General features: G+C 40.9%; 1 protein-coding gene across 2 annotated transcripts in view; it reads left to right on the top strand.

Annotated features, from left to right (window-relative positions):
- The window catches only part of raraa (retinoic acid receptor, alpha a), a 153580-nt gene that overhangs the window by 71182 nt on the left and 64375 nt on the right, over nucleotides 1-18023 (top strand). For both annotated transcript variants that reach the window (XM_017418524.3, XM_017418523.3), the window contains one exon: nucleotides 1139-1965. In XM_017418524.3, coding sequence (XP_017274013.1) covers nucleotides 1812-1965 — 154 coding nt within the window. In that variant the 5' untranslated portion in view covers nucleotides 1139-1811. The remainder of the gene's footprint in view (nucleotides 1-1138; nucleotides 1966-18023) is intronic.

Below are 18023 nucleotides of genomic sequence, written 5' to 3'. Positions count from 1 at the left end.
AAATGGGTGAATAATAGTCGATTGATAATAAGGGTGCTCCAGTGCTTATGCAAGATTATTAAAGGGGCAATTCAAAATGTTTAGTGTGAGCTGATGGAGCTTTCTATCAGCATCACTGCAATGTCAGATGTGGTAATTTAGATCTATTCCATTTAATGAATAATAAATGAATAGTATTTCCTTTTGTGTTGGCCACGTGCTCAGAGCATAACTGGTAACGCTGTTTCTTTCTTCAGTTTTTCACCCATATATACACACTCACTTCCCACTCTCTCACCTGTCATACCCTGATGCCTTATATGCATCATAGAGGCTTGAGCCGGCATGCCAACATGTCTGACTCAATCCGTCTTGCTCTCTAGGTGATCATCCATGATGTCCCGTTCTCATGCATGCAACAGTGCCACGTTCCTGAGCTCCAGTGCTCATGTGAGGACCCATTCCTCCTCATTCCTCAGCGAGGTCTTCGCAGTGTCTTTTAGTTTCGCTGACGTTCATTACACCTGTTCATAAAAAAAGGTTATTACAGTAAAAAAAACAACAAAAGCTCCTGTTCTGACAAGCTGTTGTAAGGGAAAAAGCTTTCCTCATACCCTTGGATGCATCGCAGCGCTAACATACTGTTTTATGGTAATTATATTTCTTAGCAGTGTAGTTGTCAGCGCCCGTATGTCGACTCCCGCTTTCCACAGTGATTACAGCTCTGTTTGCTCATGTCTTTGCTCTTAATTTGGAAGTAAACTCTGCAGCAGAAATCTCTCGCGGTTCCCATAACGCTGCCTTGGGGTCTCACCTCTGCCTCCTGCGACTGGTGTAATTAGCAAAGTTTTCCTTTTGTGCTGCACTCTTCGTTTATGTTTTGGCTCGCCTCCCACGGTATTTGTAGCCTGTCACCGTTAATGAGCATGTGAGGAGGCATCACACACCTACTGCTTTCCGCGCAATCTTAACACTCCATTAGATAATTAAGGCGGACGGGGTGTTTTTGTAACATTTCAGCTGAGACATTACCATTAATTAGCGTCAGAAGAAGAGAGCGCTTTTGCTCAAGCACTTAAGCACAAAGGGATGTGATTTCTTTACCGTATCAATGAAATGTTCTCTCCCTCTTTGTTTTTTCTTTTCTTTTCTTTTCTAGGCAGAGACTTTGCAACCACAAACAGGGGGCCTGACTAAGGAGAAGAACTCCCTCTTGGCATCATGTGATCTGCACATTCCCTTGGAGTGCTCGACAGTGGAGGAGTGAACTCTGCACGCTTGTGAAAGCTTCCCAACCACTAGCACCCCCTATCACCACTATCACTACTCCCGACTGCTGCCATCCAGGTCTGCTCTTCATGACTCAACTTGCCTCCTGCCTTTTTTTCTCCCCCTTCATCTTGAAGATAAAGAATGGCTGTGCTCCCTTTCTGCCCCTCCAATGCCTTTGCAAATAAGGCCTTTCAGCTTGTTTAACAATACCTGAGAAAGGAGAGATTAAAAAGACCTCGCAGTTCCTTTTTATACTTTACCCTGTGTCTGTTTTCTTATGTTTTTGTCCTCTGTTAACTCAACCCTAAGCACACACATTGACTAAATAAACAGGATTTTTTTTTTTTTCCCGGTGACATCTACAGCAGCTGTTTTCTGAAAAACTTTTATAACCTCAAGGATATACAAACTTTGGCTGACAGTCTTTTGGAATATCTTCTGCTCCACCATCTCTATGGGGGATTAAATCACTTCTGGAATCTGTACTGACTCCTCTTTGGCTCAGACGCATCTCGTTAAAGGTTTTTTTATTGTCAGCGAGTGTTTGACACTGAGCCATCATGGCTGGGAAGGGCAACCCGGTGCCAGGCGGACACCTAAACGGCTTCCCCATGCCCACTTACTCGTACTTCTTCCCCCACATGTTGGGGAGCTTGTCACCTCCAGCCCTGCCGGGACTGCCCATCAGCGGGTACAGCACCCCATCTCCAGCTAGTAAGTAAAAGTTCTCTTTTATCCACTCTCTGTTGGTTTGTGTCTGAGTTGTAAAACAGCTTTTGCTTCTTGAGTGACAGTAGGTGTTAAAGATTTCTTTTTGTCCTGGTTTACCTGCGCGGCTGCGGCTTCCCTGTTTCCTGTGCTGACTTTGTGCGTACTTACGCCCGTGAGCCCGCTGGTGAAAGAACGCTTTCATCTCATCCTGTTTAGATCATTTGTGTTTGAAAGATGTGTGTGTCTGTAAACAGACAGACACACACACACCACATCGCCTCCAGCGCTGTCCTTAATTTCCAAACCCACACACATCAGCAGACAGACACACATGGAAATTTGAGCAGAGATCACAAGGAAATGAGGCAGGGCAGTCAGGCAAGCGCATTGTTTGTTTGGAGAACACACATTTGGCAAACGTTCCTAAAATACATTTCACAAATGCTGTCACTGGAGCTAACGGTCACGCAACAGCTCCTTTCATACAGCGTGTGAAAAACGTCAGAACTGACTTAAGGCTAAAGCAGAAAGAGTGCTGTTTTCTCAAAAAAATAAAAAATAAAAAAAAAGCACTTCTGTTGTATGTGAGCACACAAGTAAGTCTAACCACTAAAAGTACTGGAAGAAGTTTTCACATAGTTTAGCATTTATATAAAATTTACACTTTTGTATGTTTTTCATTAAAGATTTTCCTAAACCAAAAAGTAGTGGGCCACTTTCATGACGTTATTTATCGCCCAGCACTGAAGGCAAAAGCTTTGTCCGTGTCTGCCTCAGACAGTAATCACTGGATGAACATCTCTGAATAACTTTTGGTGTCAACCCAATTCAAGATGGCCGCCACAGCCAACTGTACTCAGCCAATGTTACAGATAAAGGCAGCATGCATGTCTTTGAGGAATGCTAGGACTTTTAATTACAGATGAATTTCTATTTTAAGCTGGGTCTTTGAGGTAATTTTAACACACATATATATTCATGTGTAGCTTAATTTTTGGAGTTCATGTCATTTCCGTTCTGATAAGGAGCATCAGCAAACAGCGGGACCAGCAGCAGACGGGTGAACTAAAAGGGAAGTCAGATGGAGGCGCTGATACAGTTAGTTTGTGTGCATTAGGGCAGACAGGCCGGGCAGACCTCGGCCTCGCAGGATCAGAGGGGGCTCTGTATTGATTTTCCATCTCCTGAAGTCTGCATTTGCAGTCATTGTTTAGGGAAGTGAAGAATAGTTGGTGCCCAACCCGATCACTCCCACTTCCCTAATACCGTCTCACTCACAAAGGCTGATCCGTCCGTCAGATTCCTCTTTTACACTGCTGCAGGCGTGCATGTGTGTTCATGCGTGTGTTTGCATGTGTGTATCCACCAGCATTTGCCTTCTGGGGCGGCAGGATTTCTTCCCTTTTGCCTGGACAAACATTTCCTGTCTGCACACACTGGAGATCCAGGGACACCACAGCTTCCTGACATGCACGAGTGAACACTCACACTTACGCATACGCACAACATAAACACAATCTTTGCCCTTCATGCTGGCTCACTTTCTCTCGCTCCTGCTCCTCCTCACGTGCAGCTGACTGCAGGCACAATTCACACTTGTTCTCTCTCACACGCGCGCACACACACACACGCACAGAGCAATAGAAACAGGCCGCTTCCTCCTTGTCTCCTTATGCAAACAGTAACAAACTGTCGTCACCCCTTCCTTTTCTCCTTCCCGTCCCTTTCTCTGGCAGATTGTTTCTCTCTCTTTCCCCTTCCTCCTGCTTCTTTTCTCTCACATTTATTCACTCACTCACACACACACACACACAAGCTAAGCTGCTACTCAGTCAGGAGACAGAGAAAAGATTTGGACTGCAGAGGGATTGGCAGAAAGAGTTTGGAGCTTGAATGGGGAGGGATTTACAAAATGTCAGATTGGAGGCAAAAGAGCCAAGCTTCGTCCTTGATGAATTTCAAACATGACAGAGCCTCCAGAGTGGGATTAATGCACATGACAGCATGTCCACATCAACATAACTGTGTATCCACAATGAAAAAGGGTGCCTTTTCTTGTGATTACCATCTGCGTCTTTGTCTCTTGGTTCATCTAGAGACGTTTTCAGAAAAGTTTATCAGTTGTGTTCAGAGCCTCTTATTTCTGTCTTTAATAAAGTTGCACTTGGATTCTTTTTTTGACCTGACAACATTTCTGCTCTTGTCATTTTGTAGCAAATAAAAATCGAGTAAAAGCTGCAGCCTTGTAGAGTTGCCGCTTAAAAGGTTTGTCTAATATTCCAATTTATCTACTTTTTTTTGTTTTCAGACAAATCGGTTTCAAGGTGAAATAACTTCAGTATCAAACATGCCTTTGAAAACTTGTCACAAATATTATTTTTGTTAAAGGGGACTTTAGTTGTTTTTGTTACACATTTGCTCTTTGTTTTTTGTTTCTTTGTGTACAAAATGGTACACATTCTTTCCACATCTCCACGGGGTCGTTATGCCTGCAGATATCCACACAAAGTTTAGAAACTAACAAAACTTATAACGATCCTTATTTTTAGGTGTCTTTTTAGTGTCTAACTTTTAGAATTTGCCAAACGGCCTCAGCTTTTTACAGTGTATTCATTTTGTTGTTCCAAACAGATGTAAGTATGCCCTCATGAAATGTGAATGCATAACAGTTCTAAGAAAGCTTGGGGGATTCCAAAAGTCTGATCGAAGTTCATTAAAAAAACATTGCATTTCTTGTGACTTGACCAGATAGCAACCAAAAAAAACAATTCTTACACTGCATATATAAAAGCTTGATCTTGCCCTTTTAAATTCTGATTTTAATTCACTAGTAAACCCCTGTTCTGCTGACCTTCTGTTATTGTTTACCCCGCCCCCCCCTCGCATTCGTCCTTCACAGTTTTCTCTGAACTGTCCATCTTCTGGCCCTCAGCTTCCATTTGCAAACCACAATAGGCCAATTATTTGGACAAAGCGGAGCGGAAGGGTTAATCTAGTCCTAAAACACAACCGTTTGGCTCCGTTTTCACCTCCAGCCTCCTGAGTTTTATCCTCACATCGCATTATCTGAGAATCATCAGGTTTGGCTTTTCACTCGGGCGGATCAGCTGCACATATTGATATTAGAATAATCGCCTGCAGCTTTATTAGTTAACTGAATATTATCTCTAGTTTGAATAAACGGTCTCATAAACATCCATGCTGCTGTGCTAACCTTTACCAAGGATCTAAGAAAGCTCAGAACCTTTATACTGTAGACACACAGACATTACATTAATAATTCACCTAAATCCATGCATGAGAATATGTCTGGAAGTAATTCACTAATGATTATTATTATTATCAAAAAGCCTTAAGCTGTCTATCATTTGATTTAGTATTATTTTCTAACAAACTAGTGTTATTAGGGGTTGTAACAAATCCAGCCACCTTGTTAACTGCTACCACACAATCTCTTATCTGTTTTGATTTATTTCGAGGTTAAATGACATTTATGAATGAAAATGTGAGTCACTAGGTGAAATATGCTATTTTCGGGCATCAATAAAGATTGTGTTTGTGCGTAGGTGTTATCTGTCCCATTAAGCGGCCCGCTGTGGAATGCACTGACCATGAGTAAATATGAATATGGTAATGTTGGGCGAAATGCGTTTGCGTTGGATTGTGGACAGACCGGTGGTTCCTTTCTGCCTCGGTGGTCTGCAGCATTCAAGGGAGCCCGTCAGGACACTCCATAGGTGGCAACAACTCTCACTTTCTCAGTCACGAGGCCTGTGTGGTAGGGGTGAAGATATTGATGGTGGGAAGCGCTCGTATTTCGCTGCTCTTCGACTACGATCGCTGTTGTGTGGATACATTACGCACATAAAATCTATCAACTGAAGGGCCTTTGCTGTTAGCGTAGCAGCTGCTAAAGTCACAAATACAAACACAGAAGCAGCTTTATTATTGGCAGGTTGTTTTATGCGTTCCAAACTCTGCAAGGACATGGGCTTATTAAACAGGGAGTGTAAGACACTTGTTGCATAAAAGCAAAGCACTTCACCACCACCAGCTAAATGACCTCAATAATTAAATGCTTAGCTCCGAGAGGCTGAAAATTAGCACAAGAACACTCTTGTTCTTTAATTTCTAAAGAAGCAATGTCTCTGAAATCCCTGACACATAGTAGCTTGTTAGATTTTTGACATTAGAATAAATTAGATTATAATTTTCTAATTTTACACAGATTGTTTCTCATCTAACATCCTACTTTTCATTTGCCTTTCAGAAATGTAAACAGTGCACAAATTGTTGTGCATACTTTAGCAAGACTGATCCTTTTTATCAAAAAAAAACAAACATTTCCTGCAAAGCGTCCTAGACACTTATCAAACCTGATGAGTAATCGTTAAATGGTTTTAGTTGTCTGTTATAGGCTGGTAATGGCCTTCATCAGATATACAGGTTTCCTTTTTTCTTTTTTAACGAGTTCCTGAAATCTGGCAGAGTGTTTTATTCGCACTTAGGTGCAGCTTTGCCAATGAAACTCATGTCTTAACCTATCCTGGCTTGATGAAGAGACTGAGTTAGATCATTTTAAATGATTTTAATAGACAGAATTATACAGAGCACAGTGAGAATTAAGGTTGTCTTTGCTGCACAGAAACATCACTTAAACTACAGAAAATGGCTTTTTCTGCTAAAAGCAATGTGAATGTTAAGAGCTGAATGACTTTACTGAAGATGCTGAAACGGAGTTGTTAAAGCTGAAAGAACCAGAACACTAGCTAAAAGCTAAATGCTAGCTAACAGAAGCAAAACACTAACTAAAAGCAGTAAATTGGTTGTTAAAAGTAGTAAAATGATAGCTAAAAGTATCATAAGGATAGCTAAATGCTAAAAGTAGTAGAGTGGTAGCAAAAACTACATATAGCATAAATAGACCCAGTATGCTAAAGCAGATTTTAAAAATACAATGTTTCTGAAGGAATTGGGAAACATATCTAAATAGAGTTAAATATTTTGAAAAGTATAATAGTGATTTAAAAAAAAAAAATCATAGCACCCATCTCCTGAATAAACTGAACGTTTCAATATGTGAATGGTTAAAGTAGCACAAAGTATGCAGAAGTAGTTGGATTGGACCTTAAACTGTGTCCTCATCTAAGAATTGACCGAACTCATGAATAACAAAATCCACTGTTTGTAGATATTTAGTAAAACTTTAGCAGCCTAACCTGAACAAGAATAAATCTGTTCTGCTAATGTCAGCATATATTGTAACGTTTCATAATTACTGTAACATGGCCAAAGTGCTTTCCAACCTCCGACTGACAGCTTTTGTAAATAAGTCTCTATAAATGGTCTGTGTGGGTCTTAGTTTCTGCTCTCGTGTTTGCCATCGATTTAAAGTGGCCTTGAGGGTTTTTATTAAGGCTCAAGGTCCGTTTGGCTGTAGTTCCTTCTGAAAGCAGGTAAGGACAAAAACAGTCGTTACGAAACACGCTGTGTTTACATACGGAGGAGTCGGTTAACCAAGTGAATAGGGTTTTGGAAAATGTTGGCAGTAACGGGGAAAATCAATTCAGTGTGGTGTACAATTTGAACAGATGTGACCGAAGTGGGAGCAGGCACACACTCAGACAGATGCTCGCTTTGGCAGCATCCATGCCCCGTGCAGTCGTCATGTGCCAGCATACAGTACCAGTAAGCTTCGCTTATATGGACTCTGGAGCTCCTCTGCTTTCCGTTTCAGCATTTCTCTCTCCATCACACCATTCTACGCTCATTCTTCTTTAGTAATTCCTGCAGAGTCCCCCCATTCCTTGCATCTTTTTGTTAATCCCAGAGTAGCTTGGCAAATTTGGTCCACTCCCCACCTACCAAGACAGCCCCTCCCCCCCCCCTCCATTCCTTACGCTCTCTTTCTGTCTTTCTGCAGGTTTTCCCTTCCATGACCGCTTATGCAAATACGGGCCCTCCTTTTCAGAGAGCTGTCTACCCCATAATCCGATGGATGGCTCCATTTTCACAGCGCCACACACACACGCACGCAGAGAGCATCACACACTCTATCAGGAATACAAGGACACATGCTATCTCTCATAAACATTCAGTGGCTGATGCACACACACATACAGATAGAATGCCCTTCTCTGCAGCAACTGTGTTATATTTTGAGCAGCCAGCGCTTTAAGCGGTCGCTGGGCCATAACGACTTAAAAACCAGCAGGCTGTCGCCAGCAGCCACGCAGCACTCAGTTGGGTAAACACTGGCATAATCTAAATCTGTCTCTGATGTGCCAGCACAAGTTGCTTTTATTCCTGCGCTTTTCAAAGGTCCCTCAAGGAAGTCAAGACAAGGGTAAAGCAATAATTCTTTTTTTTTTTTTTCTCGCCTTGATCTCTCTCTGGCAGTCGCCTTTTATTTCCCTTGTCTTACCCACTCTTGCAGTGACCCTTTTCACTTACCTAGACTGCACCCTCATACGTCTTTATCTTCTTATGGCTTTTTTGCAATATCCATTTCATAAAGTCATAATTCACACCGCTCCATGCATTCAAATGTCAATGGCTCTCTCCTCCCGGGCATCATTCCTCCACTGTTCTTTGATAAGCGGCGGGAATGACGGCATGTGTAAAATATAGGGCAGTTATCTAATGGAGGAGACAAGGGAGGAAGGAAGAGGCGAGCGCTGTGAGAGGGTTCTGCCCGACACAGTTCGAAGAGTGATTGAATTATCAAGCAGAGCTTTGCTTGTTGTCCAAAGGGGTTTCAGAGGGGAAAGCCCTTTTCTCAGCAGCTAATGCGCTTTTTCAGCCGAGCACAATGGGTGGCTGTGTTGCGCAAAGGAGCTGAGGGAGCAGAGTTGGGCCAGAGCTTATGGGGCCACCAGGTCTCTCCTGGCACCTCTCTAAGGGGCCTCTGGCCATACTTAACCTCCAGCCTGTCTACTAGCATTAGCACGTAACCTTGTCAGAGTGGTAGGATAATGCCCTTGTGACAACACTAGCACGTTACAGGGCTAAGTGTACCATAGGCTAGCTGATGCCAAATGAATTGTGTAGTGTTTAATTCATCATTAGCATTCCAGACATTTGTGGGCAGCCTAATATGGTTGTGACCCTCTGTGTCCTCCTGGTGTGTTCATTTCTCATTCCCTTTCGAGTTATTTGTGAATAAATGTCTTTATTATCGTCTCTTTTTACTCTACATAATGATCTTGTTCTTTTAAGGTTGAACATTTTAGCACTTGTAAAACATTTTCTCTTCAGTTTATTTTCTTTTTTTTTTTTTTTGAGATTTTGTCAGAATTGTTCTGTAAAATCTCATCATAGTTGGCAGTTGTACCTAAACCCTATTTTTAGATAGTAAAAAGATTTGGATTAAGTAAACCCTAGGACAATAAACACTAAATGGTTTACCCAAAACATAACTGGAAGAGGGTTTCATCTTCATCTGTGTCAAATGTTGATTCTTGCAGCAGATGCAAACGAAGACCAAAATCTTGCAATGTCATTGCAGATTTTGGTGTTAAACCTTTTATTACCATGAAAATATTAGTCAGGCTTAGGCTCAGCCATACAGAAAACACTGATTTGACATGTACATGCAGCAATAAAGTCAACAAACCAAATTACCAAACAGATAAAAGAATTGAGCTACCAAATTGATGACCAAAATAATTGTCCCAAATTGATTTTGGTCAACGTTGAGACTGTTTATGACATGTACTATTAAGCCAACGCAATATATGAAAATGTGAGCGTCATTACGAAGCACACCCAAACTGCGCGCTAATAATATATTTGGCAATCAGACTGATCTCCCCTATCCTAAGTGCTCACAGCTGATTTAGAAGAACAGAGCTGAAATGCTCAAGCTAAAGTGTTGCATTGTGATGACAGTAGACAAAGAGGAATGTGGAAAATTTGGCGCTAACACAACTGATATCGTCATTGCATTATTTAACAATTGTAATTGCACATTGTCCTAATATTGTGCAGCCCTAAGTACTACGATTTATTATGACAATTATTTATTGATTTTAGTTTTTAAAAAAAAGGTTTATTGCTTTCTCACAAATACATTGCACTGCTTTCATGTTTTGTTTGGTTACTGCTGCATATTCCGCAAGAACCAAGAGAATTGTTCTCTCCCAGAGCTGCAAGAACAGGATGACATCCTCTGGGCAGAACTTTCTTCTCATGTAGAGTCCGATAACTATTATGTGATTGGTCAGAAGTTTGAAGTGGGCGTTGTTAATGCGGCAAAGCAGAAACGTTGACATTTCCCAGCTTTTGGCCTAAAAGGCCTTCCCGGGAGTTCTGTGCTTGAGTTTCTCGTGACGTATGACACGTCCAGGCCGAGACTCAACGTTGTCCTTGTTCTCGTCACCTCGAGTCAACCGACTATTTTCTCAGTTCTTGCAGAGTAACAAGCTGTAGTCATGAGTTGTTGAGTTCAGCCTTTGGGTCAGACAGTGAATTAGGGAGAGCATCTGCTCATCAGTCATGTGGTAGCATGTATAAATCATCATCTAGATTCAAATTTCTACTTATTACCAACAGAAAGCAGGCTTTCTATTTTCTTTTTCTTGCTTAAGTCAAATTTGCCACTCATTCTTTAGTTCATTCATGTTATCGGTTTTATTTTTTGTATCACATTCAGGAATGGATGCAGGTTGAACCTGTAGAGGTCACCTTTCTTTCACCTGACTCTCCTGTTGACTGTGGAGGAGTCCTACCTGGTTTATTTACCTGGGATTATCTTTAATAATGTAAATAAAGACATGCCTAACTGACTTTTAACAACTGAGTGCAAGAGCATTAATAATCTGGAGAATCTAGTTATTATTTCTAGTAATTTGGTCCATTTCTTATGCTACCAGTGGCGTGTGTGGAAGTGCAGTGCAGACTGGAGTCTCCTAACAGTGAGAGGCAGGGTGCCAGCTGTCTCATTAAAGTCTTAGTCTGCTGTGGTCTAAAAGTGGTTTGGCTTTGCTTTCTCTCTCATTCTCCTTTACCTTACACTATTTCCTTTTCCCTTTTTTTCCACCCCTCTTCACCTCTCTGTTCTCCCTGTGCCCCCCCCCCCCCCTTTCTTTTTTTCTTTTCATCAGGAAGAGACCAGCTGTTGCAGCTGTTGGTCTGTTATTAGAGTTGAGGGGCACCTGAAACTTGCACTCTGTCAGCTCACTTAGAGCTGCTTTTATCATCATGGTCCAGTCGCTCTCCGAGCCAAAGGGACATTATGTTGAGTCCGGTCCGGCTGGTCAAACCGAGGATGTGATTAGTCACACAGCTGCGCCTCGAGTTTTAAATGGCTCTCCTGAACAATTTTTGCTCATTGTGCCTTGATTGGTCCCCATAATTTGATCCGATTCAATGATCTCATTTAAACAGATGTTCCCAGAGCCTCATAGTAAATAAAAATGCACCAGAAATGTGGCGCTTGTGCTTTTCACAACTTTCACTTTTATAACCTATGAGCTCCAAAGAAAACTGATACAACATGCAACACAAGGTCACAAGTTCACCTTAATTGCAGTGTTTTTTAAATGCAAGATATTCATTTCACACCTAAGCTGTTTGTGGTTGTGAAGGATGGTCTAATCTACAGGGGTTGTGAAGGAATTCCACTTTATTGACATGGAAATATGAGCTTCTGCCAAATTAAGTCTCAGGTCTAAGATCATAATTACCAAGAGTGAGGCAGATCCTTTTCTTTGTCTCCTTTGACAAACATGTTATGTTCAACTGGATTCAATAAGCTGCGCCAACAACGACTGTTTTTACTTGTTTTTGTGATCTTACTTGTTGTTGAAACTTAGCCAATGCGCAGATTATCAAGCAACAAAAGGACTCATCTGTGAGATCTTTTGATCATCCACTTTGACAAACACTGCACTGAAGACTCACTATGCCCAGGCAATCAAAGAAGGCTACGGTTTGTGATCATGTGAAAGATTTAACTGTTAAAAGGAAAATATGATGAAGACCTTGCATTCTGTGAAGGAATGCATATCGCCCGCCACCTTATATGCCAGAGTTTTAAACTAAAATACTAAATCGCTTACAGTCATTTTGGTCAAATCTTGAAATGTTGTTCTGCATGATCTCATACAACATTGCATGATCTTTCATGCACTCGTGGGACGTGTTGTGAATAACTCTGTGTTTGCTAAGATCAATTAGCTGTAGCAGCCATTTTGAATCTGGTTAACTTCAAAAGTTCATTAGTTGTAGATGTACATCCAATGATTACGTTCTGAAAGTTTCATTAAAATCCATCCAGTGGTTCATGAGATAAGTTGCCAACAGGCAGACACACACACAGGCAAAAATGAGGGTGCGCCCTGTAGAGACTTAAAGACTTCAAATAAATATTAGCAGATAATCATTTTTACCTGCTCCGTCTGATATCTAGATCTCAGCAGGTAGCAGTTCTTCCTGTTTCACTCTCAGGCTCACAGATTCAGCACAAGGCAACTCGGAGGTAAAGGAGGCGGCGGTGACTGATCACAGATAAAAGGGTTCGACCAACAAAACACACCTGAGGTCAAACCCAAAGACCTCCTCCTGCTCCCTCTAATCGGTCATCCTTTGAGAGCAGGACGCAGTTCAGACCTGGAGAAAGGCCACAGCAGGCATCTTAAATCACAACAGGCCCAGACATACCCCCACAACAAGAATCAAACACGCCTCAGGAGCAGATTTCCACAAGCAATCACTAAAGTATTCCCCCTGAAGGTGTAGGTGGATGTGGCTCAAAGCCCGTCCTAAAGTGGACACTTCTGTCTCTGATGCAGTCTTATTACTCGCTGCCAAACGACTATAGCTCAGTCAGTTTTACAGCTACTGAGCTAAATTTTAATGTGGTTGTAGCTGAGAGTCATCAACTTCACACACTTCAACCGTGACCTGTTGCGAGATGAGATTGTCATGCGATGTCACGTCCCTCGTTCCTCAGCATCAGGTGATTTTAGTCTAAATCTAAAATGAAAGGCGACAGACGAATGCGTTCCTTCAATAAATTCTCGGTCTTTAACTTTGTTTACAAATGTGCAGACGCAGTTTGAGCCCTGCATCCTACTTATTAATGAGTCGTGAACTTTCTGTTTACAGTACGCAGGCAAAGAGAGAAACAGAAGGAGGGATCAGTTGATGTCAGATATGGGTTTCTGCCGAGTCAATATTTACTCATCAAACACATCTATTTCCTATAAGCACTTGGCCAAACTTTCTGTGTTTCACGCTCTCAAGCCCACCTATTTGGCTTTTCTTTTTTTTCTTTTTTGCAGTTTATTGTTTATTCTCTGTCCCCCAAACTCCTTTCCTCCGACCTGTGCAAACTCTTTTGTGGCTGCGTGACTTTCGGGTGGCTTTGGTAATCGGTCTGTGTACACAGTGCGATTGAGCGGTTTGACCTGCAAAATCATACGTCTGAATATTTGAATATGGCAACCGAGGTTCTCACGGCTGTGCGCAAGACAAGTGAGTGTGTTTTAGTATTTGAATGAATCCAGGAAATGCCCACACCTATTTTAAATGACCTGTGTAAGAGTTTCTTCCTTTGTTCCCGTGGGTTAGGTTGTGCAAACAGTTCATGAATAGTGCACAGATAGCAAGTGTATAAGCGTGTTTCGCTCAGACAGACATGCTGTCAAGGCCGGCGTCTTTCAGACTTGTAAAAAAAAAAAGAGGAAAAAAATGGCCTTTGTGACAAAACCAGACAACTTGGACTGAAGGTGGAGATGGAAAGTAGTGGAGGAGCTCCAGGAGAAAGCCTTTTGAAGGGGATATTTTCAGTCTTGATCGTGAAGTCTGTCTTTCAACACCTTCTTGGTGTGGCTGCTTGTGCTGTATGCCCGGGAGCTGATGTAGCTTTCGCTTGTGCGTGCTCATGTGTTCATTTCACACCGTGGGGAGATTCAACACCAGCCTACTCAAAGTTTGCTCATGTGGGCCACAGTGTTAGAGGAGACTGGACTCTTTGTAAACTGGCCTCCAACCTGAAAGACTCTTAGACTTTGCTTTGTTGCAATTGTCCTTCGTGTTTTTTCTTCTGCATTTTAGCACCTCAGTGAGCATCAGTGTGTCAGGATGTAGGTTGGTGTTACCTCTGAACGCAACTACAGTCTTCAGAAAAGTTTTTTCTGATTACACTCTAACCAAGGTTTACCCTATGAAAATAAAAAGCCTAACATTCCTTTAAGGAATACAACACAGACTTTCATGCCTCAGTTTTATGGCGAGATCTGTTAGCACGAATGATTCTGTTACTACCACATCACATATCAGCTCAATACCTTTAAAACTGACTGAATTATAGCCCTTTTTGTGTTGCTGAAATCAATTAGCTGTGGCTAATCTGTAGCTTTAATTCAGCCACAGATATAATTTAAATGGCAAACCTGTGTTGTATATGTATAAGTCATCACTTCACCAAAAAATAAAATCAGTAATCATATGGGAAAATCAGAAGTTAGTTACACTTTTGTCATTTTGTCATTTTTTCTATAACGCCGATCGTTATATTTTTGACGAAGGGAAAAGATTTGAACACTTCTGTAGCTAATGGTTAACACATTTTGAAGGATGCTAGTTAGCATGTTATATAATAATGATTTAAATGGTTTCATTAGCTTGGTGACTTACACTCATATTTGACAGCCAAAAAGGAATCCGTTTCATAAACTGCAAGAAATACATTCCCCCGAGGAGTCCCTATATCTCAGCTTGCGGGACACCCGACTATTGGTTGGCATCATTTATCCAGTCTAATTAACTTCCGTTTATATTTGTATAAAATTTTTTCCAATAATGCTTATAATTGTTGATCAACAGTGACATCAAATAACTGTTTCCATAACAAGTAGGTATGGGAGATAAAATTAATTTTTTAGATGCATTGTAGACATTGGTTCGGAATGAATTTTCAAATATCAAACATTGATTTTGTTAACATTAATTTGTGCTGTGGCTTTAAGAGAATCAGCAGAGTAGCTGCTGCACTGTGCCTTTTGTCCTAGTAGAGCTACCGTAGCCTGCTGTAGAAGAAACATGTTGCCGTAAAGCTGCGTTTTCACATCTTTTTCTTAATTTCTTTGCTGAACCCTGAAGAATATATGTTTCTAAATAATAGCTGGAGTTATCAAAACATGACTGTCTTTAGTATTGACTTTGAAACATTTGATATGTGAAAGAAATTTAGTAATAAAAGCCAATCGCGTTAGCTTTTCTATGGCGTTGAGTTAGCATTTATGCTAACTGTTGGTCAGAAGCCTGTAATTAATAGGGTTTTTTGACATGTTATTGTTCTTTATTAGGCACAAAAATATTTAATTCAGTGTTTATTTATATAAACAAGTCATATCCATTTAAGATGATCAAAATGCATCACTAATTGTTTTATAGTCGCATCTCAGCCCTCTGAATCATAATCGAATCAAATTGTGAGGTGCCTAATGATACTGACAGGCCATAATATCTGGGCGTTTAAAAGCTTCAAAGCAACATTCTAGTCTTTTTTTAAACCATTATCTTAGCAAGCATCTCAGGAGTTCCCTTTCGCACCAGTCAAAGTGTGTGTGGGGGGCAGGAACAATGTGCAGAGGCTAAGTACCCAGATGAGCTCCACTCCATTAGCTTCATCAGAACCGGTTTGCAGGGTTTTCATCAGTTGAAAGTAAGTGTATTTGCATGCTGCTGTTGTTTTCTTCAAGTCATTTTGTTGCACATCAAAAGACAATATTAGAAACAAGATTAGTCTGACAAGATAATTATCACTTCATCTTTCAGTGGCTTTAATGATGCTGTTGATCGATGTTTATTCATGACTCAGAAGTTAAAGTTGGCTCAATCTGTACTTGCACATCAGAAAAAACGACGTTTATTATCTCACAACCATCCTGCTGCTTTTTTTTTTTTAAATCTTCAATGGAAATTGAGAACGTGATCATTTAGGTTTGTTTCCTAGTTTTATGCAAATAGATTTCTTCTGTTATGAGCTTGCAAGCTTTTCCAGAGTCATCTGCTGCGCAGGTTTATGAAGCGATCACACTCTGACATCTTTAATAAGCGTTTGCTCATAGAGAAATTCAATTGTTTCCAGTTTTTTGATTCCTTTACTGGAGGCACAAGTAGTTGTGTTTCAGGACTTTGAAAAGGCAATGGAATGAACGCTCACTGTCTCTCTCTCTCTCTCTCTCTCTCTCTCTCTCTCACACACAGACACACACACACACACACACAGACACGCTGAGAGAAATCCACTCCTACCCTTGAAGACTTCAAAGCTAGCTGCCTCTTGAGGAACTTCAAACGCTGGGGAGACCATTAAAAGACAAAAATTATTTTCTGTAAGGTCTTGATTTATTTGATAGAAAAATGAAACCACTAACCCAACAGACATTATTTTTCCTTTCTAGTGCCTGCTTTACCAGCCACGGCCTAAATTGTTTCCAGGTGGGAATCCTCCTAAGAGCAGAAGGGCTCTGCCTGAGGAGCCCAAAGCCTTTCTTGCTTTCGCTTGTCTCCCAACTCTCTGCTCTCTGCCTGTTTTTGGCCTCTTTCTTCATGTCATCCTCTGTTTTTCTTCAAAATATAATTTCTTCCTTAGTGTCTAGCTGAATAAACTCAATAAACAGACACTGGTTTGTCTGTTTTAATGATACTGTGTGAAGTTTAGATGAAGGGAAGGCTAGCAAACAGCCCCTCGAAGCCGTCAGACATTGAGGAAAGGATGGGAGGAGTGGAAAAGAAGGCTTGCAAATGCTTTGGAGAGAAATGGGGCGGCAGTGAAATTCAATCATGTGGGAGAGTGATGGACTTCAAGTGTGTGTTGTACAACAAGAAGGCTAGATGAACCGAATGAAGAAACTGGAGGAACCTTTGATAAAGATGCATGTAAACGGGACAGAATGGATGTTTGCAGAAAGATAAGTAAACGGACAGTTACAGCCAGATGGCCCAAATTAGATTAAAACATCAAAAATTGTTGTTTTATATGCATAATATAAAAAATTATCATGTGAGACATTTTTTTTCTACATCAGTTTAATTGGAACAGTACGCAGTTACCCACCTAGTTCCCACCTATTTGGATTGAAGTAGTTGGAAAATATAATTTAGGGAAGAAGAATCTCAAATTAAAATCATGTTCACACATTTTTATTCAAAATATCTTGTGAAATCATTTCCAAAAATCACAAACAGAACAAATGAATATGCACTTAATAGGGATAGACAGTGATTTTTTTAATTTTCAGTCTAGTTCAAAAGCAAATTTGAAGAACTATTGCGACTGTCTCAACGTCCTTTTTTTATTTTTACGGTGGCACCTGGTAGTGACTCACCGAGTTGTATCCTAACGGTGCTTTTCCAGTAGGGATGCTATTTTTATTTATTTTTTCTAGACACAACACGTCCTGCCTACCTAAAGAAAAACAACTCCGAGCATTCCCAGCATCTATAGTTTATTTCGAAAGGATTTTAAAGTGCAAACTATGGTCACAGGTGAGCAAACAAACAAGTGGAATATAAAGAGCCCCAGCTAGAGAATTAGCAGCAGTGCACATCTCTGCACCCAAAATCTTAGTTTCATTAAAGAGTTTTTCAGCTGCAGGACTTGGGGTGAGTAAACTTATATTCACTGCAAGACCAACCATGTGGACACAATCTTTTTTTTTAAGCAAAAACATGAAACAGGCAATGGTCCTTGTTAATAAAGCAGCAGCTGGAATTAGTGCTTGTTAAGACTGTTTCTCTGCTTTCAAACAGTTGGTCTTCATTGTGCTGTATAAATATCCCTGCTCGAGTACGGCTACAAGTTGGTCTTATTCTGCTAATTCTCGAAGAATATTTTTGCGTAAAAAGCCCATCCCTAACACCTAATGTGACCTTAGTGCAGTCATGTTGCAGATTGTATTTACTGTGCGTTTGTTTGTTTGTTTTTTCTTCATTCTAGTCGGGTCTGTTGAAGTCCTGGGATGACTTTTGATGTGAGATTTTCCTGTCAGTTAGTGAAAACAACCAAAGTACACATGTAGTCATTCTCTGATGCAACTACCGATGTG

The sequence above is a fragment of the Kryptolebias marmoratus genome, linkage group LG17 (genome assembly GCF_001649575.2).
Source record: "Kryptolebias marmoratus isolate JLee-2015 linkage group LG17, ASM164957v2, whole genome shotgun sequence".
In the NCBI taxonomy this organism is placed as follows: Eukaryota; Metazoa; Chordata; class Actinopteri; order Cyprinodontiformes; family Rivulidae; genus Kryptolebias; species Kryptolebias marmoratus.
This window is presented reverse-complemented; position numbering and strand designations above follow the sequence as displayed.